Source organism: Stegodyphus dumicola, chromosome X1 (assembly GCF_044657685.1).
Source record: "Stegodyphus dumicola isolate Sdum_Otavi_A_Nest chromosome X1, ASM4465768v1".
Taxonomy (NCBI): Eukaryota; Metazoa; Arthropoda; class Arachnida; order Araneae; family Eresidae; genus Stegodyphus; species Stegodyphus dumicola.
Window position 1 is genome coordinate 92,887,555 of NC_140780.1, and position 21,695 is coordinate 92,909,249.

General features: G+C 32.4%; 1 protein-coding gene across 1 annotated transcript in view; it reads left to right on the plus strand.

Moving 5' to 3' along the window:
* Window positions 1–21,695, plus strand: part of LOC118181469 (acetylcholine receptor subunit alpha-like) — a 637,159-nt gene that overhangs the window by 538,806 nt on the left and 76,658 nt on the right. Inside the window, exons 3-4 of the mRNA XM_085807084.1 lie at window positions 21,023–21,067; window positions 21,147–21,256. Of these exons, the coding sequence (XP_085663210.1) occupies window positions 21,023–21,067; window positions 21,147–21,256 (155 nt within the window). The remainder of the gene's footprint in view (window positions 1–21,022; window positions 21,068–21,146; window positions 21,257–21,695) is intronic.

The following is a 21,695-nucleotide window of genomic DNA, read 5'->3' on the forward strand; positions in this document are numbered from 1 at the left end:
TAATCCTCTTATACTCTATAGTCTTATGTGCACGAATTTGCTGATAAGTACCACTGTTTTTAAATCCCCATTCTAGAGGATTCTAATTTGTCTGCAAAATAATTTTAAAATGTACAAACATAAGAAAAAGTTAAGTAAATATTTCCAGGCAGCTGGGGATTTGATCAAAGTGGAATAAAATTTCAGTTATAGATACATTAATAATTGGGACAGCTTCTATGCATTTCTATCTTTATTCTATCTTGCATCTTAGTGATCTTTTTATCAATCTTTCGTATTTTATATTCTAAAACTTTCGAACAACAGTTCGTATACATTGCAATTTATGTGTACTTCCAAGAAATTATCATTTCACAAATTCCATGTTATCTGTGCAAATCATTTTAATTAATTTGAGAACGATTACTATTACCTATTTTATGATTAATATCCTTTTTGCACTCATGAACCATATTTTAAACATTAATAATCACTTAAATATATAATTATTTGTAAATTTTGTAAACATTAATAAACACATCACTATTTAAGTGATGTGTGGACAAAAGATTTAATTAAAAAAAATAAAATCTGTATGGACAAAGTGCGGAATAATCTCACGTTATTGAATTTTTTACTTTAGATTGAAATAATAATAGGTTTTTTCCTATTTTTTTCTGCATTTAATTTGTGTTTGAATTTATTAGGACTTAACAAAATGATGTCAAGTTTATAAAAAATGACATGTCGTCATTTGAATTCGAAAATCATGGCTTTGGTTTAGCTGAAATATTAACTTATTCGCTTTACAAAAAGAAAAGTGCAATGTTAAATTCAGAATTGACAACCGGCAGATAAAAATGAATTTGAGCACAATAAGGATCAAGTACTTGAAAAAAAAATTATTGGTAAATAAAGCAAAAATCAGGCATCTAATTCTGTTATAAGTTAACAATGAAATGCATTTTTGACAAGTAGTCTCGATCGATATATGTACCTAAAGAGAAGAAAGAAATGAATCTCTATTTGTGTTGAGGCTCTATTTTAGACAGAATGCGACACTTAAAGGAAATGTGTCACTTGCAGTTCGATAAAGTATCTTGGTTTTTAAATCTTAATATTTTTAAATCAGTTTAGAGGACAAGAAAAGAAAAGAGTTTTCAATGCACCCCAAAACTAAAGTGTAGTTCTTATCACAGAAATATGGAAACAAAGTAAATTTAATTAATAAGACTAAAATTACTCGTCCTGAACATTATGAGCCTGATTGTACACGCTGATAACGAAGGATCTAAAAAAATATAGTCTAAAACGGCAAAGCAATACTACTATTTGATTATCAAGCATGCCCTGATCTATAGATTGCATAGCTTACCTATATAGTATGTTGTTTCAATTTCTTTACTCTCTGTTCGGCTTGTAGTTACTGTTGCAGTCTTAGAAGAGTGATGATCTCCATTTCTGCTTCTCATTTAAAACACTATTCCACCATTTTAGTTGCTTATAAATTTACTAGAGTTAAATGTCGATTTCCTTTACCATATGAAAGCGAACCATCTGAAATTTTCTGAAATTTTTCTGAAAATTTCTGAATTTGTCTGAAAATTTTCAGGTTTTTATTTTTTCCTCATTTCTAAATAATTTTATTTATTATTAGCTTTTCGTTTTAGGCAAACGTGTCTAATAAGTGAGGTACAATGGCATCAAACGAGTTCAATTAATATACACTTAGTTTTTCGCGACCACCATTGGAATTGATTTTTAAGCAATCATTTTCTGTAAAAAAGGCTATTCTTAAAAGAATATATTTGTTCTGTAGTTATTATAATTAAATTTTGTGTAAATTATGGTATCAAATCCTTAATTGATTTCAGTGTGCAGTAAAAAATCCCATTATACATTCTTTATATTTTAGCTTTAATACTGTAATTTTAAAGAGATAACAGCCAAATTAAATCTCTTTGCTTATATATGGAAGTATGTGTTAAACAACATACGCTTTCATTTCAATAAAATAAAAAAAAACAATTATTCTCTGGCAAATCATATATTTTAAGAGCAAACCTTTCGTCAAGTTTCCTTCCTTATCTTAAATCTTTGACTCTTGCAAACTTCCCGACAATCATTTTGGCTTTTAGTCTTCGTGTATTATCGTTATTAAAATATCGAGTATCATATTGCTACCAATATAAAATTTTAAATTTCAGTTCTGATACAGAAATGTAATATAGAACGTTTCAATCAGCATGTACTAGTTCAAAATCGCTCTGGTTCAGGTAACAACGTTGACTAAAAGTTTGTCAGATAAATTATTATACTATTGTGATTAAATTTCAAGCTAAATCCATTCCCAAAAAGAACTTAAAATATTTATAACAGTAAAGAAATGAAGATATAGAATTATACTTGAAAATAATCATATCATGCGCTGTCTAATTTTTTTCCAAATTTAAAGACTAAAATCCTGTCCTGAAATTAAACCTATTACATATATATATATGACTTCGGCAGTCTGCAGCTGCTTAGTAATAATATTCTAATCTAACAGAATTTTGCACTACTTAGAGATCATTGTGTAATCATTGATAGTTTATGTCACGTAGTTTAAACAGAAAGCCTACCATGTCAGCAAATTCTACATTAAAAGACACTTTCAACAACAAAGGAAATTTTTGGTTTGCTTTCTCGTAATTTTCAAGTTGAATGAACTATGCTTTTTAAATCAAATACCAAGCATCTATTTTGAGTAACTCGTACATTTTATTTATTATTTTTGCATTTAGTAATTAAATATTTCTAAAGAAAATTAATAACAAAATACTGAATACACAGACAAAAATAGCGAATGAACATAATTCGTAATAGCATTAAAAAACATGTATGTCTGTTATAGTACACGAAATTGAAATTTATATTTGTTGTTCATTTCGAAAGAAAGGTTTTAAGCTTTTTCGCAGATATTAGATGTTTGGCACAAATCACTGCGATTGCGTAGAACTCTTTACTTGCATAAAACTATTTGTTCCTGAACTGTTTCAACTCGGTTCAAGAAATCTTGAACTGTACTGAAATTTAGCAATTTGTTTTCATATTGTTACGAATTTGGTATTTAAAAAGCTAATGTTAGTTCAATTATAAATTAAATGGTTTTATTTCTCGGGCAGGGCAGCGCGTGACGAATATTAAAAGAAAGCTAAGCCGGAAAAATTAAAAATACTAGAGCGCGTGCGTTAAATAAATAAATATCTCTTTTTGATTTCGAGAAAGTACTGGAAAATTCTAGCGCGTGATTTTAAAAGCTTATAAAAGGAGGAAAACATCTCAGTTCGTAGTAGTAGTTGCTTAGTTGTTGTTGTTTAGAAACCTACTGTTGTTGATTGTAGCGAATTCGCGGATTAGCGTTCTTTAGCTGTTTTGAATTACGTTCTATTGGATATTTGAGTAGTTAAAAGATAACTACTGTGAGATATTGTAATACTGCATGATAATTCGAGAAAATTTAAGCATTTTTGTTGTGATAATAATAAATTTTTGTTCATTTTTCATCGGACTTGTGCATTCATTTCGTAACGAACCCGTACGCACGCAACAATTTTTGGTGGCAGCGGTGGGATTTGAATGCCAATAACAAGAGCGATGGAAGAACAATTCAGGCAAATGATGACTGCATTTGCTGCTTTCCAAGAAAAGATGGAAGGAGCCGTCAACTCCGTTAAAGAAGAAATTAAAGGCGAGATGAAATTGGGCCAAGAATCCGTTAAGGAAGAAATGAAGGCCATTCAAACTGGTCAATTAACTTTTAAAGACGAAATAAAAGTTGTTAAGGAATCTGTTAAAGAAGAAATAAAAGCTGTTCAAGTCAAGATTGAAGAAAGTCAATGCGAAATGAAAAGAGAAATTGCCTGCATAATAGAAACCAAATTCGATGCTATGGAAGGCAGAATAGATGTGGTTGAGAATAAAGTGGGACAAATTGAGGAAAATGTTTCTTCTGTTAAAGAAGAAATAGAAGAAAGAGTTTGTTCCGTTCAGAAACAAATCGAACAACAAATTGATGACCGGGTTTGTGCGCTTGCCAAAGAACTGGAAACTTTAAAGAAATTCGTAGCGACGGCTGGGAGTAAGAGTGATGATTTTAAATTCTTACCGATGCCTGCTCGTCCATCTCTGAAGCTATCCACATATGATGGGAAGACATCCTGGCAAGTGTATAAGACCCAGTTTTCTATCGTGGCGGATGCGAATGGATGGGATTCCCAAGCTAAGGCCTGTCATCTCGCCGCTTCTCTGAGAGCAGACGCAGCGGATATCCTGCAGACTCTTCCCGAAAACCAGAGACTAGACTTTGAAGCTCTATCCAGCGCATTGGAGCTGCGCTTTGGGGAGAAGTGTTTAAAAGACTACAGCAGGCTCCAATTAAAATCTCGTCAACAGAAGCTCACCGAAACGCTTCAGGAGCTCGCCACGGATGTTGAAAGGCTGTCACATCACGCCTTTTCGGAATGCCCGACAGAAACAAGGGAAATCCTGTCCCTGCAATATTTCATCGATGGCATCCGGGACCCTGAAATACAGAAAGCACTGCGAATGGCGGATGTAAAAGATTTGAAAAGCGCTCTGTTGTACGCCATGAAGTTCGAGGCAGCCCAGGAAGCAACTAATAGAGATCGCTACCCAGTTAGAGCTGTGCGAGTCCATGAGCCAGTGGATCAACTGATGGCTCGTTTAGATGATTTAGCCAGACAAGTCGAAGCTTTGATACGAAGTAGGAGCGAGAAGAAAGTGGCTCCAAGGTGTTGGAGATGTGGTAGTGAAGGTCACCTAAGACGGAATTGCAGAACGCCCCAGGGTACGGAATATAAAGCAGATGATTTTACCAGACAAGTCAGTGGCTTGAGACGGAACAGAAGTGAAAAGAAACTAGTTCTAAAGTGCTGGAACTGCGGAGTTGAAGGCCACATACGAAGAAACTGCAAAACACCCCGAGGTACGGAAAATAAGACCATTTCCCAGCAACGACGCAGTAAACAAATCAGTGACCATATCGAGGAACGGAGGTTGCCAGATAATGAAAAACCTTGTTTTAAAGCGCTTAAAATTTATACAGTGAGTGGCAACAGTAACGGAATGTCCATTAATGGGAATATCGATGGAGTTCCTTGCGATATGATCATTGACACAGGAGCTAATGTTACCATCATTAGGAAAGACTTAGCTGAACAGTTTAAAGATAAACTTATTTGGACGCCATCCTGTGTTACCCTTCAGACTGCGTCTGGTGATAAGATCGACATAGCTGGGAAGTTAAACGTGAAAATCACATTTGGAATTGCCGCCTACCATCACACGGCATATGTGGCAGATATTACAGATCCATGCATACTCGGATTGGACTTTTTAAGGAAATACAATTTTTCCTTAGACTTGAAAAACAACAAACTGCTTTCAGGATCTGAAGACATGACTATCCATCCTAAGAAGGGATCCTCACCTGGAAATGCCGACGCTTTGTCCGAAAGAACCAGCTCGAGAAACAGCCGAAATCATGCTAGGGTCGAAAAGAAACACCAGACTACCAGCTATTCTCCATCTCAGATGCTCTTCGGTCGAGACCTTCGTCTGCCTTGTGACCGCCTGTTTCATCGCCGTACGGATGCGCCTTCATCGCCTGAGGAACACATCCAAGATGTCAAGGCCCGTTTTGAAGTAATGCACCGTTCCGCACGAAAGCGAGTGAACTTGGCGACGGAGAAAGTGAAGACCAGATACAACGCGAGAGCTACTGGACATAGATTCAACAAAAGAGACAAGGTGTGGTTGTGGAACCCGATTCGGCGAAAAGGAGTCAGGCCTGAATTACAGTCACCTTCGGATGGTCCATATACAGTCCTGAAGAGACTGAATGACGCCATGATTCGTAAGTCTTCAAACTCTAAACCTAAAGTCGTTCATTACGACAGGTTAGCTCATTACTATGGCCATAGTACGTAATGTAAATAATTGTAAATAGTATCAGACCATGGTCCTTTTTGTTTATAAATGTGTATTTAGTATTTGATTTGCATTTAGTATTTGATTTGTATTTAGTATTTGTTTTGTATTTAGTATTTGATAGCATTTGATTTGTTTAAGTTAGTTATTGCATTTATTGTTTATATTGTTTGATATTGTAATGTAATGTTTATGCCTCAGTTGCATTTATGCCACAGTTGTAAGTTTAGCTTCCTGTCCAGGGATTGTACTGCCCGGGACGTGCAGTCCTTGGGAAGGGGGCAGTGTTACGAATTTGGTATTTAAAAAGCTAATGTTAGTTCAATTATAAATTAAATGGTTTTATTTCTCGCGCAGTGCAGCGCGTGACGAATATTAAAAGAAAGCTAAGCCGGAAAAATTAAAAATACTAGAGCGCGTGCGTTAAATAAATAAATATCTCTTTTTGATTTCGAGAAAGTACTGGAAAATTCTAGCGCGTGATTTTAAAAGCTTATAAAAGGAGGAAAACATCTCAGTTCGTAGTAGTAGTTGCTTAGTTGTTGTTGTTTAGAAACCTACTGTTGTTGATTGTAGCGAATTCGCGGATTAGCGTTCTTTAGCTGTTTTGAATTACGTTCTATTGGATATTTGAGTAGTTAAAAGATAACTACTGTGAGATATTGTAATACTGCATGATAATTCGAGAAAATTTAAGCATTTTTGTTGTGATAATAATAAATTTTTGTTCATTTTTCATCGGACTTGTGCATTCATTTCGTAACGAACCCGTACGCACGCAACAATATTAATATCAAATAAAGACTGAGTTTTTCCAATATCAAATGAATCATGCACAGTATGCTATGCTAATAAATAAATGTAAAAAAAAATATTTTAAACCCTTAGCTATCTTTTAATGGAAGCTTTGAAACCGCATTTTATATGTTAAATACGCCTCTAGAAATAGAATATATACATAATTATTTTCTTACACCATAAAAACCCTTACTTTATTCACAGGAATTCCGTTCCCATGAATGCAAATGAAAGCTGCTTTTAGGCCACCTTCTCTTGAGAACATGTCCACCCATTTCCCTCAAAACTTCTCTCTTCGATAAAAAAGAAATGCCAGCAACACATTCCTCAATCGACCGCACAAGCACTCTCAAGGAATCATTGGCAGTCAGAAGAATGGCGGTTCAGTGGGACAGGGAGCATTAAAAAAATCAATTAGTTTTTATCGCGATAAACGCTGAACTCTTTAAACCGTGTTTTTCTTCTAAACCACCTTCTTTTCTATAAAGTTTTCCTTCTCTTTTTCTGTGCTCTCATGAATGTAAATCGTACTTAGAAAGTTGATGGTTTGCATTCTATTAAAAAATAAAAGTTTCGGAAGCAACCGTTTGGACGAATTGGAGAAGAATAATGCTTAATATGTTGGTTTCCAATGAGTAAAGTAAGGGAAGTGGGATTTTAACAAAAAGTAAAATAAAAATGGTAATACAGGTCATTTTCTACTTTGTATAATGATGAATAGATTTTCCGGAAATACAAAAGGAACAAGAGCATTTTATTTGAAAGCTATGGCTTTCTGAGTATATATATATATATATGTATGTATGTATGTATAAGTATATCCTAGCTTTCTCAGTAAAGCTTTGATAAAGTATTTCCCTTTGACAATATAACTAAATGCACTATGCCCTAAAATTTCCGAAAGCTCTGAGTTTTTTTCAAATTTGTTGATTTAAATGAATTTATTGTGTTCAGTGCTTCACGGTCAAGACACGGCATATACTATGACAATTTTGCAATGTCAAGCAGACTTTTAAGTTCAAACATAACAAGTTTTAACATATTAAAACGTGATTTCATTCATAGAATTAAGAAAATATTTTCTTTGTCAGGACAGCTTTTCTTTCTGTAAGTCATTACACCCAGGCAAGGTTTGGATATACAAAAATATTTCATCTGCGACAAAAACTTACAATGTAAAGAAATTGGAAGGAAAACCTAAAGTGAAAAGATTTACCAAATTTTTATAAGTTGTGGAGTCATTAGGTTATTTTGATTCTGAAGACGTGAAAAATTAGCAATACCCTCTTAAGGGGCAGAACCTGGATCTCTTGAATACGCGCCGAGTGTGCTAACCGTTACACCACAAAGGTATGCAGAAAGGAGGGAGAAAATACCTTATATACTTTCCTTTAAAGGGCGTCTCGGGATTAAGGGAGCCAGTCGCCAAATCGTGGTGGTGAAGAATCATCATCCACCACCTTTCAGTTCGGTGGCCACTGTAGAGTCATTAGGTTTATCTTAGAGCAGGGGACAGAAAAAATGAGCAATGCCCTCCCCGGAACTCAAATCTGTACCTCTCGAATACGCACAGAACGTGCTACCGTTACACCACGTAGGCATGCAGAAATGAGGAGGAAATACATTATAAGGTATTTACGCTTAATTTTCAGAACTCGTTAAGATCATCTGTAATGGAGACCAATTATCGTCACTGTATTCAAAATTTAAGGATGAATTAAACATAATTTGCAAAGATAAGGTGGAATTCTGATTTTAAATATTACAATTACAAGTATTTCAAAAGTTTACGTATTATTGTAAGAATGTAGGCCGCAGACTTATGTCCTCCATTTTACACCAAACGGAAAGAAATAACTGATAACAGCATAAACTAATAAACAACACTCTTTTTTTTTTCGGGTTAGAAAATTATTTCTTTTCCTGCGTCGCAAATTAAAAATCAATAATAGTGAAAATCTTCATCTGGTTATTTTTATGTTGCTCTTCATGTTCGAAGCAACTACCATGCAGAGAGTTTCTACAGTATTACCAGCAGTTATTACTTAAAAAGAAAGTTATATATAAAAAGATGGCCAGATTAGAAGAAAAATTCTGACAAAACCAGATGTTTTGTACCTTCGTAAGTGTACAACCATATTAATAGACAATCTGAAAATTATGTGCAAAGCTTATTGGTATCAATGTAGTTATATACCTTTAAACTATTTGTATGTATATTCCACTGAAAGACAATTCCAGAAATGAGCTAAGGATAATTTATGATACAAGCTTACCACTTCGATTTTACTTGGTTGTAACAAAAGCTCTTGTTCTAAAAACTTTATATTACTAATAATTGTCTCTTATCCTGAGAAGTGAAATAAGAAATTTAAAAGGGTATGTTAATCATTCATTCAAACGTCAAATGACTGAATCAGGAGAATAAGAACCAAATTTTATCCTGACACTATACAAGGTATTTTAGCCCTATTTCTCTTTTGCCTTTGTGGTATAACTAAAATTAGGTCAGGTTACCAAGCGGGAGGCCCGAAGTTCGAATCCCGGGAAAGGCACTACGCATTTTTCACATTTGTTTTCCAAAATTAAAATACCTAAATCTTAACGTTTACATCAGGTTTTCTTAAATTTAAGTTTGGATAAGTGGCGAGTTATATAATGCGTATTTCTATTCTAAAATATAAACTGATATCATTATTTTGTAGAAACTTTCTTGAATGAGTTGGCATCATGTGAAAGATTTCTAATGCTTTAAAATTGGAAAGAAAACTATGTGTATTTCATCCCACAACAATTTAATTAACCAGTACTATAATATTCATTCTTTTAAATACATTTTTCTTCCATTACTTATGATACGCTTTAGTCCATCTGTCAAATTGTAAGAGCTATTTTTGTAAAAATCTTTGGTTTTTCTTGAACGAATTCTGAGAAATAAGTGTGTATTTCTGTATAAATACTTTTACTTTTAAATTATTCTTAAATTACTAAGACTGATAACCTTCTTAAGGGGCAATATCCGAAGAATGCGCAAGATGAATTAGGATTTTTCCAACAAATTCTAATTCCTGTATTTCATTTTCACACAAAACATGATATATTCCTAGTACAAGAATGCATGTTTCTCTGCTTTACGAAATTAGGATGTCTCTAAAATTTTCTTTAAACCCAAAGGATGTAAATAGAATTCCTTGCAATAATCATTGCATTGTAGAGGAAAAACTTTTGTAAATGCCCAGGCCTGTAATAGCACTTCTCAAGTTAAAGTTGATAAATGCTAATCCTAACATGATATGATAAATAATGCAAATGCTATGATAAATTGTCAGCCCAAAATAAATGGAAATAATACATGTAATATAATTTCACCTTCGACCTTCCACAAACAGGTAGGTAATAATCATACCGGTAAGCTTTCACGTGGAATAAGTAACTATGATGCATTACGCTGAATTGTCAGGCATTCAGTATTGTGTGCCTCCTCCATTATCGAAAGTCGATATCAAACACCTACTCCAGTTGATGCCTTGTATCATAATAGGCTAAAACACTCACTTTATTCATATTAACACTTCTTAGTGTAGGCAATTAAAAGCCTTCTCCAAAACTTACCTAAACTTCAACTCTCTTTCATAATTTAAGTCATACTTTCGTCATATAAAGCATTACAGGAATGGTGAATGATGTTTTCACGCTTAGATTTATCCTCTATAGTTTTAGAGTTCTTCATCAGATTTATTTCATAAACGGGAAAAGAGGCTAAATTATGTCTTCCGTAGAAGTGAAATGAAGTAAATCGAGTTTTCGTAAAGCGGGAGTACCTGAATTTCTTTCCGATTCGACAGTGCTGCTAGTTTCGGTCGTGGTGTCTTCTTCAGCTATCTTTTTCATTGAAAATAATTGGTTGAATTATGGGCTTGGCTGTTTGAAATATTTCGTAATAAACTATCTTTTTGGAACTCCGCTAGCAAAACATGGTACTACTGTTATCTATAAATATCTGCGTTTGCGGCTTAAAAAGAGGCTTCATTCTTAATACCTTTTTCTCACTACTTATCTATAAGTAACCCATTTGCTAACGCCCGATTCAAAATTTCAGTTTAAAAGATTGTTTTTTCACAGTAGGTAAACAAGGCAGCGCAGGTAGTAACCTGGAAGTTAAATTATTTTTGCTGACTTCATGAGGGGTGGAATTTTCCAGTTCTGAAACCAGGTTTAATTTGAGCAAATGATTCAAAGTAACTGTTTAAACGAAAGCAACCAAATTTACCCGATTATCTCAAGAGTTTAAGTGTGCCTTTTCTTCAGCTCGTTGCCTACAACTATGTTATAAAATTTAAGTAGGCTGCTACACAGAAGTTTAATTATCAAGTCAAAATCTCTAAAAGTAAATTTTCGAAGCCAAATTTTGATACAGATGCTATATTATCACATTAGTATCAAATACTCCATCATTGTAGAGTGCTGCAGTATCCATAGCATATTTGTAAAATCCTACTACAATCAAACTTCTATTTAACGATCATCCTATTTTATCAATTATTCTATTTAGCGAAATTTTCTCGGGATTATTCCCAAGGTGGTTATTTCTTTGCATAGAAAAAAGCTCCAAATTGCAAAGTACACTCTCTATTTAATGAAGTTTCTTAATAGATGATTTTTCGAGACTTTTTTTTCTACTTTAAAATTATCTATTCATTTGCTGTGACCCGTATGTTCGTCTGTTGTGGTCTAAAGAAAAGCAGGTGACTCGCTATCTGTTATCACATTTCATTCTACATGAGAGATAAAGTAAAGGGGAAGAAAATTATCGAATGAGAAAAAATTTCCCGCCCTGTTTTTCCAAATTCTCCAACCAGTCCTATTTTGCAAACCAGTTTAATGTTAAGCAACAGATGCACGTTATTTCCATTTCTGCTTTTAGCGGTTTTATACTGCAAATCCTTTTTACGTTAGCTGTGTACCGAATGATAAAAATATCGAAACTAAAGTATCTATCCCTTAAAGAAAAAGTGCTAATTCTTGAAGCAAAAGACAAAGGTGTAAACAAGAAAGATGTTGCCGTAAAATTCGGTATTTTGAAAAATAGTTTGTTGACTATTCTCAAAAAATGGGAAAAAAATTTCTTCAAGGTTTCATCCCACCTGTCAAAGTGCCAAATATAAGAAAACGTGCGTTTACGAAGACGTTGATGAAGCAACGTTAAAATGGGGTTTTACGATGAAAGAAAACAATGAATCAGGGCCTTGATGCTGGGAGGGGCTAAAGCGTTAAGATAAAGTCAAGCAACAAGTGGTGGGAGAAATTAAAGAAAAAGGCATGGACTATATGCAAAAATCGTGTATATCAAAAGTAAAGATGTTAATGAAGATGACTGTATTATGGAAAGATCGAAAACTACGAGAATCTTTTACGTAGAATCATGCAAATGCACAAGCCAAAAGATGTCTTCAATGTCGATAAACCAAGCTACTTTATTAATGCTTACTACAGACAGCATTAACATTCAAAAAAGAAAATATTTTGGAGGCAAGTACAGAAACGTCAGAGTTACTATCTCTGTTAATCTGTGTAAATAGTAGTTATATTTTGAATCAATGGTAGCTAATCTATGGCAGATAGCAGTTTATGTAAATAGTAGTTAATAATCTAAATCAAATAATAGTTGCAGGTAAGTCCTTTATCAATCAGTGTTTGAATATGATCTATGTGAAATGACAAACGCGTTGCTTCACATATTATTTCAAGCGGCGCTGAAGCTGTCCTTTATTTGCGGTAAAACATTGTCAATGACATTAATGATAATAATTATGGATGAAGATGAGTTTGGATCACTTATGGATTTAATAACACGGGGCAATCACCCACATAGCCAGAGTATGCATTGATAGTTTGCCACAGACATTTCTTCATCGATTAATTTCTCGTTTTGGTGACATCCTTGGCTTTCCTTAAAAGGTACATCAATGAAGACGCTCTCCGAACACGTGACACAGTGCTGAAATTGAAGGCTAAAATCCGAGTTGTCGTCACCGATGGCACAGGTGATGAAGTAGGGAACAGCATCCAGCGTCACTTGAAACAATATATGATGGAGCATGACGACCATTTAAAAGAGGCCGGCCATATTTAAACAGTGACTGTTAATTGAATTCTTGTAACTACTGTTGATAATAGAGGTCAATAAGTAAACAGCTTTTATTCTTTTATCCTTATAACGCGCTAAGAATTGTTCTCCCGCCTCTTCTTCTTGTGCATTTTGAAGCAGCTTTTTCAAATTCATTTGCGGCATTGAACTTTAGCGCGTTTTCTCGCATTTCCACTTTCTGCATTTGCTTTACCTCCGATTTCAAATAAAAGAAAAATTATGTAAAATTTACGTATATGGAAAACAAAACTATATTTATGTAAGACCGATAATGCTGAACTATCTACATGCAAGACCCTTTCATTTATGCTGCCAGTCCAACTGTATATATTTAATATACTATGAATGGTTTCAGACAATAACATAAAATATTCTAAGTTTAAAAAATAGTTAACATTAAAGAATATATTTAATGTTAAGTAAATTAGATTTTCTAATATCAAAAAAATAATTCGTCTGATAAATTAAGAAATCTGATTGACCAATTAAAACGTAATGAATAACATCAGTCTGTTACAGCAGTGATTTTTTTTAAAATTTATCTAAAGAATTCTGTGTTTTGTTTCACAGCGAATAATATAAAATCAGACTAACAATCTTACGTTATTTATATTCTTAAATCTATCATAGATAAGAAATGCAAATAATTATTCCTTTTGAAAAAATCATTATCAGCTTAGATTCAAGTACACCAAACACATTCAGAGTATATTAATAACACGAAAATGCTTGACTGATTAAAATACCACTTTAGCTTGTAGCAGAATCCCTTATGTGTCAACTCTCAACCTAGAAAATAGCTAATTTATAAGCATGTTTTATTCTATATGTAATACAGATAAGAAATGTTCTTTAAGAAATCGTCCACAAAATTATCTTTCCTCAAGGCCGTTAACTCTCAAATACTTTTATTTCAAATCACCATACTTAATATGAACGATATTCAGTCTTGAAATAATATGATCATCTGCAAATGAAACGTGTTAAATTTTATTGCAAATATCGCATCTTTCAAAAGGACATTTAAATTCTTATATAAGCATAACATATTTTTTTCCTCTTTCATACCTTCTATATATTTTACCACAACATAAACACCTTAAAGGAAATAGATCGGCAAATGTATTTTGGAATTAATGATGCGCAAATACTGTTAACGGGATTTTGTTTTTTTAAGAAAGGAAAAAAGGCGCATTTCGTGAGTTTAGTGCAGCATCTCATGAGCACCATTTAGTAAAAAAAAGAAAAAAACTTAATTTTTTGATCAATAAATGTTCAAGAGCACGATTTACATACCAAGTGCTGCTCGATGTAATGGAGTGTACGGTACCTCAACCACGATTGTTTGCCACATCGTTGAACTTTTCACACCATTAAAGGCAGATTGCAGATGGCATCGATTTACAATTCATCATCGTTATATTAGCAGGTCATCCATTAATTGGAAGAAATGATGCGAAGGTTTATCAGCTTTTATTCTCCTCGCTTAAACTCGCTATTAGAATTTATTTTATTTAGGTTAATTATAAACGAAAAGTATACTCTGAAATAATGTAAAAAAGGGAGAATATTATAATTTTTAAAATACGTTTTATGTAAAAAAGTTTAAATACCATATTTAAGATTCCCTGTCTTAGTCTTTTTTTTATTCATCTAAATTTAATACTCACGAGGACTAAAGTTAATGAATAATCAACTCAATTTGAGAGTAACTATTATAAGGTATTTCTCCCACTTTCCTAGCGTCCTTCGTGGTGTAACAGTACTACGCTGGGCCGGTATTCCAAAGGTCCGTGGTTCGATTCCCGGAGAAGGCGGTTGCATATTTTTTATCTTTTCTGCTTCCAAACAACCTAATGACTCTACAGTGGCGCCCGAACTAAAAGGGTTGTGAATGATGATTCTCCACACCCAGGATTTGGCGACTAGGTCCCCTAAAACCCTAGTCTGCCTTTAAAAAGGGGAGTATATAAGGTATTTCTCCCACTTTCCTTCGTGGTGTAACGGTAGCACGCTGGGCCGGTATTCCAGAGGTCCGTGGTTCGATTCCCGGCGAAGGAGGTTGCATATTTTTCATCTTTTCTGCTTCCAAACAACCTAATGACTCTACACTATGACTGTTACATTTAGTTATAAAACTACTTTCGCTCTTTCGATTCGTTAAAGAATCGGAGGCTTAATAAACTACATCACACACACACATATATATATATATATACACTTCTCAAAAATTTCTTCTTTGATATCTTTAATTTTACTGACAAAACTATATATTAACTTTCTCTTAGCATTACATAAATTTATAATCATTAAACAAATTTTTAGAGATACTTTTGTAAAGAATACGTCATTATAATATTTTGCATATCATTCCAATTTTTGTGGAAGTTTAAAAAGAAGACGCTGAATAACTCGCGGTATTTTAAATTAAAGTCTGCCTTACGTCTCCGTACTTTTCTTCTTCCTTTCAAAGTATCGATAAAGAGAAATATTGGGTTTTGTTGGAAAACAATACTCTTTACAAGTCTCTTGTCTTCCTTCCCAGAATCCTTGACTGCTAAATCACTGGAATAAGAAGTAAGCAGTATCAGAAAGAAAATAGTTTTCTTATAAAAAGAAACAAAGTACACGAACACATTGCAAAAATCAATTTCAAGTATACTGCTGTTGTTTCGACATAGCTCCAGGGTGACATTAATTTTGTTGAAGTTACAAAGTAAAAGTAATGCGTTCTATTTTCGATGTCACTGCATTTCATAAGATTATCGGTAAAATTTCTCCTAAAAACGTCACAACACCTTTCTCAAGATCTTAATACATTGCGAAAGACATAATTTATAATTACACTAATAGTTTAGGAATGAGTTATTCAGCTAATATTTAGTTAATACTAGTAGTTTTGATGTAAGGATTCAAACCTTATTTCGCTGATTTTTAATACAAATGTTTAAAACGTTTATAATGATATATTATAAATATACAATGAATTTTAAAATTATGAAATATTAAAGGATTGTGAGCGAAACATGTTACTGTTATAAATGCATTATAAATGCTTAATATATGCATTAAATTTCTCGTGATTAATTTAATAAATTGTTTTTGCCAGAACAACCCATGGGTAGGGGACAAAAAATTATGAAGATAGTCATAATTCTCGAACAAAAATATGCAGAAAGTCATTTTAAATCCAACTGTAAAAGTTAAAGCACAAAAAGTTTATAAATAGATTTACAAACTACCCATTTTCGAGTACGTGATATTAACATAAGCATAGAAAATCAATAAATTTATATACTTCTGAAAAATCTTCAAATAATTTCTATAATATTTCGACATTACTTAAACAAATTACACATTAGCTAAATGTATTAATATCCATTGTGATTTGTTTGAATTACCTAAAATAAAAGTCCTGTTACTGCTATAAACTAACGTTTATATGAACGGCTAAAAGTTACTCTAAAATAGTTTCTGATTCAGAAATGATCTTTCCTGAAAACATGGATAAAACAATGACAACTCTCTTTCTCAAAACAACGACAAAAGCCTCTAATTTATTAAATATTCTAGCAATTAGCAGCCATTAGATTTTTACTGAATTACAAAGAAAGACTGCTTTATCATAAGACTGCTTCTTTTACCTGCATTTCTCTGAAAGCGTTCATCAACAGAGTAGAGAATCTGATGTGTCTACATAATTAAGAAGGTAAGGTGCATAATCATATTAAGAAAATGTACATATTTCTAAAGTAAATGCATGACTGGTATCCAGATATATTGTGAACTGTGAAATGTATAAATCAGTTTGAACCAAATGCAGATTAAATTGTTTTTTAAAGCGTTAAAAAATCACTGGAAAGCATTTATGAGATATCGAGTTTAAAATAACAAAATGTTCTCTTTAAGCGATATATCAATTATCGAACGAGTAAAACGTAATTATAATGTAGAAAGGGAAAACTGATCTAAGACAATAGATGAACTGACAAAATAAAAAAGGTATCGGATTTTAAATCGAATAATGTAAATATATATTTGTGTTAATATGTGAAAACAATAATGCTAAAAGTGCTAACCTTAGCATTTAATATATAAGACACCGTTAAGCATTTCCTTTTTCTTTGGTATTTAAATTAAATGCAATGAAAGTCAAAGTGTCTGGTGTTCGTTTGTGCTTATGTATCCTTAAATATCCCATGTTTATTTAAAAAGTGTGTTCCTTGTTTCAGATCATACTACTTTAGAATAATGATCTAATAAAATACTCTTCCGAATATAAATCTTTAAATATTTGAATACTTGAACTAAAGCAATAAATTTATTATCTGTTTTATGAGACTGTCCCTAAGTTTATCTGTTTAGTACTGCATATAAATCACCCATGGTAGGCAAAATTAATCTTCGGTTACTCTTTTTTTTAAGTCCTATAAGACATAATTCCTGGATTTGAATAAGCTTAAATAGGTGAACCAGCAAAGGTTTCGGATAATTTTAAAGACAGTTAAACAAGATACATTCATATGTCTTACTACGCAGTCTGTGCCTCAAATCATCAAAGTTATTGGTTGCATCACATTTATTTGTACTCTTATTTTTCAATTAAATTACCAATTACAACTTCGAATTTTTCTACTTGTTTTAAGCTTACAAAATAGGAAATATTTATTTGTTCGATAGGGGTAGGGCGTTCGGCCCAGGTGCTCAGGTGCAAGCACCATCCCCCCCCCTTGAAACCTCTGTGCCTGGAAGAATCAGTTGGATTACTCATTGAATACTCCACTGGAGAAATGATAATTTCATTCACGTAGTGTGAATATACCTGCTTTAGACTTTTGTTCGGCTTAATTTTTCCGAATGGTCCTGCTTTGTGAAATTACTGATCATTCTTGTTCCACAACATCAAATGGAATTAGTAGTACTTGTCAACATATATTCAAGCTCTTGGGTGTTGCGCTTGCCTGCAGTGTTTTGTGAACTTTGATATCTGCAGATGCTCCAGAAAGCCTTAAGCCTTCGCAACTGATTAATATGTGGCATAATAAACTAACATCAGTATTTCTATAAATCATTATTTGATTATAAATTTTTTAATGTAACATTCTTAAATATAATTACAAGAATTAGAATTAAACAACAGTTAATGATAATTAATAAATTCAAAATTTTCTTTCTGAATGTAAAGTTCTCTAAGAGTTTGATACAGAATTCAGTACTTCTTTTTTAATATTTTTGGTGAATTCATTAAATTCATTTAGGAATTAGGGTTTTATGATTTTCCTAAAGTGTTCTGCTAATCTAATCAGTAAATTTAATACATAATATTCTTTAGAGTGACTGATGTCATACCATATCAACAACTCAGAAAGTGCAAATGAGTCCTGCTCTGTTTCCGCCCCCAGGCCATAGATAAAGTGCATGTAGGCGAGCTCCACGTTCGTGTAGCAAGTCATATCACTCAATTCCTCACAGGGAAGAATGATTTACTCCAGCAGAACGCTTATATTCATCCCTTCGGCAATTTTCTTTTATACCTCAACGCAACATTTCCACACATACATTACTTTGCAAAATATACTTCACGCATGCCCACCTAATTGCCTGCCTGCCTACTTACCTACCTACCTATATGCCTACCTTCCTACCTATCTATCTGTTTATATCAGTCTCTCTCTTATTATATATATATATATATATACAATTCAAATGAAAACAATATCCAACAAAGCTCTGGAAACTACAGCAGCTGGTGGTAATATTGAAAAGTAAAAACTTTTAAATCCAATACATAATTTACCTGGAGCAAATTTATATAAAAAAATAAAAGTTTTTTAGTAATAAATTAAGCAATAAACTAAGCAATTATGTGCAAATAAAATAATCCAGCAATGAGATCAATGTTTCATAAATGGAAAAACGTATAGCAAAAAATAAAAATGTGCAAACAATAATGCAAACAAAAAGGTAGAGCAAATAAAGAAAATGAATTTACATCTCTCTCCGTATCGTCTTCGCTGCTTGAGTTCGAAAGAAGCAAGTAGAATTATTGTTCCTGAACTAATAATGACCCAAAGTTACCAAATTTAAAACTTCATTAACAGAAAAACAGTCTGTACCTTTTAGTCCATGTCTTACAAGCTGGAATAAGAAGAGCATTTTGCCCAATTTTTCACGAATATCAAATCCATTAAGATCCAGACCATTGCATAAACCAAAATCAAAACCTTCCATTTGATTTAAATACAAATCACACACAGCAGACTAATTCCGTTGCCTAATGTACAAACAATGCATAAAGTATTAAATGTATAAGAAAGATATAAATTGTAGCCTGTAACAAACTAGTCGATATATGAAAACAGTCATTGTGTCGAATATTAATCAAAAAAATTTTTAATGTGGTGAAATACAAAATAAATGCAAACGAAAAAGAAAACAGGGCTTACCTTTAATTTGCTGTAGCTTAGATGTCAAATTGTATACCATCCAGTGCTCAAATCTGCCAAACGATCTCTTGTCATTCTTTAAGCAATAGTAATTTTGAATGAAAAAATTGGTAGTACTTAATCTTCAAGAACAGTTTTTCGTAAGCAAGAAACAACTCTGAAATATGGTGTGGTATGCAAGTTAATTGCTTTGTGAAAAAAACTGAGTGAAGTAAGTAAATTTAATACTATAACAGAAAAGCGAATTAATTTTTAAACAACTTTGATAGGCAAACAATTTATATTTTTTATTTTTTACATTAGCTTGCTCCAGGTTTAATATGTATTGGATTTAAATGTTTTTAAGGTATTCCTCCCTCTGAGTGATTGAAAAGTGGCCAAAAAACTACTTTTCTATCACCCGTAGTTTAACAAAAAAAAAAATAATAATAATAATTCGTCCCAATGCAAGCGAAAAAGAACTTTAAGACCGATAAAGCATGTAATGTATTAAAATAAAGCGTTAAATTTTTTAATGGTAGTAAGTTTCCTAAGGACTATTTTAATGTTTCACGTAATATACGACGTGTCGGTTTAATGATATGCAAATTAACAGCTTTCGTTTTACTGGCTATAAAAAAGAAGTCATATTCAATCTGCTAGATATCAGCATAGGTGTTAATCATATCAGCACAGGTGTTAATTAACTAAAAATGTATTGATATATAAACGCGTAAAATAAAATTTGTTTTTCTTGCATTGGATGTAACATCTTAATCTCTCACTCACATATAACCTAAAAACGTTGGATGGTCACAGATAGGGCTTTTAGCCATTCTTCGTTCACTCGGAAGGAGGAATATCACTACTAAAAACTTATGCCAGACATATGGCCATATATATATATATATATATATATATGTATATGTATATAATTATATATATATATATGTATATGTATATAATTATATATATATATGTATATGTATATAATTATATATATATAGCATGATGATGTTTTACAAGTAAGTTTTCATAAACAAATTTGGCCATTCTTTAAAAAATAATTAATAATGAGCAAATGTATCAATAATTAAATGGGTAAATATATAAAATAGTAATTATATTACTTTACTTTCGAAAAACACGAAAGAATCGAATGATTGAATTCCAGTATCGCAATGGTAAGCGATACTGTAAATGATTAAGAACATAATACAGTAATTTTAAATAATTTTTAAAATACAAATGGAGAACATGAGATTTGAAAAAAAAAAATGAAACGATAAGCTAAAATGTTAAAACATTTGGAATAGATTATGGATTGTTTTAATTTTGTTCAATTTCAAGGTGATGGATAAAATGTTTTAACCACTTCCAGTATCGCTTACCATTGCTTAGTCATGTCTTTCATGTTTTGGAAGAGTTAAATAACTTAAGTTATTATTTTAAATTGCATGTATAGTGGGTGTCCCAATGATAGCAAAAATATAAGAACTTTTAAAAGCCTAGCCAGGAAAACACTTACATTATCTATTACATGATTAAACTTCAAGAAAACAGGTTTCTAAATTTAAAAGAAAAATCAAGCATGAAGCATTGCATTTTTTCAATAAAACACTGCTCATAAATGTTTCACGATATTTTGTCAATATGTTTTTAATTCTGATTTTCTTTTCAGAACTTGAAAAATCAAATCATGACAACAAACTTGTGGGTCGAACAGGTAAATAGACATATTTTTAAATCATTTTTTACTTTATATGCCTATTCATTAATATATTGTCATTTCTCGTTTAATTTAGTATTGGCATGATTACAAACTTACTTGGGAACCAAGGGAATATGGAGGAGTAGATATGCTTCATGTTCCTTCAGATCATATATGGAGACCTGATATTGTCCTGTATAACAAGTTAGTTCATTCAAAATTTTTCATTTGAGCAAGCACACCAAATGTCTTATGAGTGTGATACTGATGGAATAAACATGTATTTTTGAACTTACTTCTAATATAATTATTTTCGAAGTTGTATATATGCATTAGAGTTTCGATGTACTTTGAATGGAACTAAAATATATGATTGATGTAAAGCATTTGTTTTAAAATATTAAAATGGTACACTTATATCAAATCAAACGTTATTCTTATCCGGTGTTTCATGTAGTCTAAATCAACAGAAAGGAAGATGCACACGAGCAAGTGGCTTAGATTAAAGTAAAATCCATGTAGTGAGCAGATGTGTTAAAACGTTATTGATGCTGGTGGGAAAATATTGTTATTTCCCTCATCTGACATCAAGGGAACCGATTCCCTTTCCGCGAAAGGTATAACCTAAATTCACAATGACGCG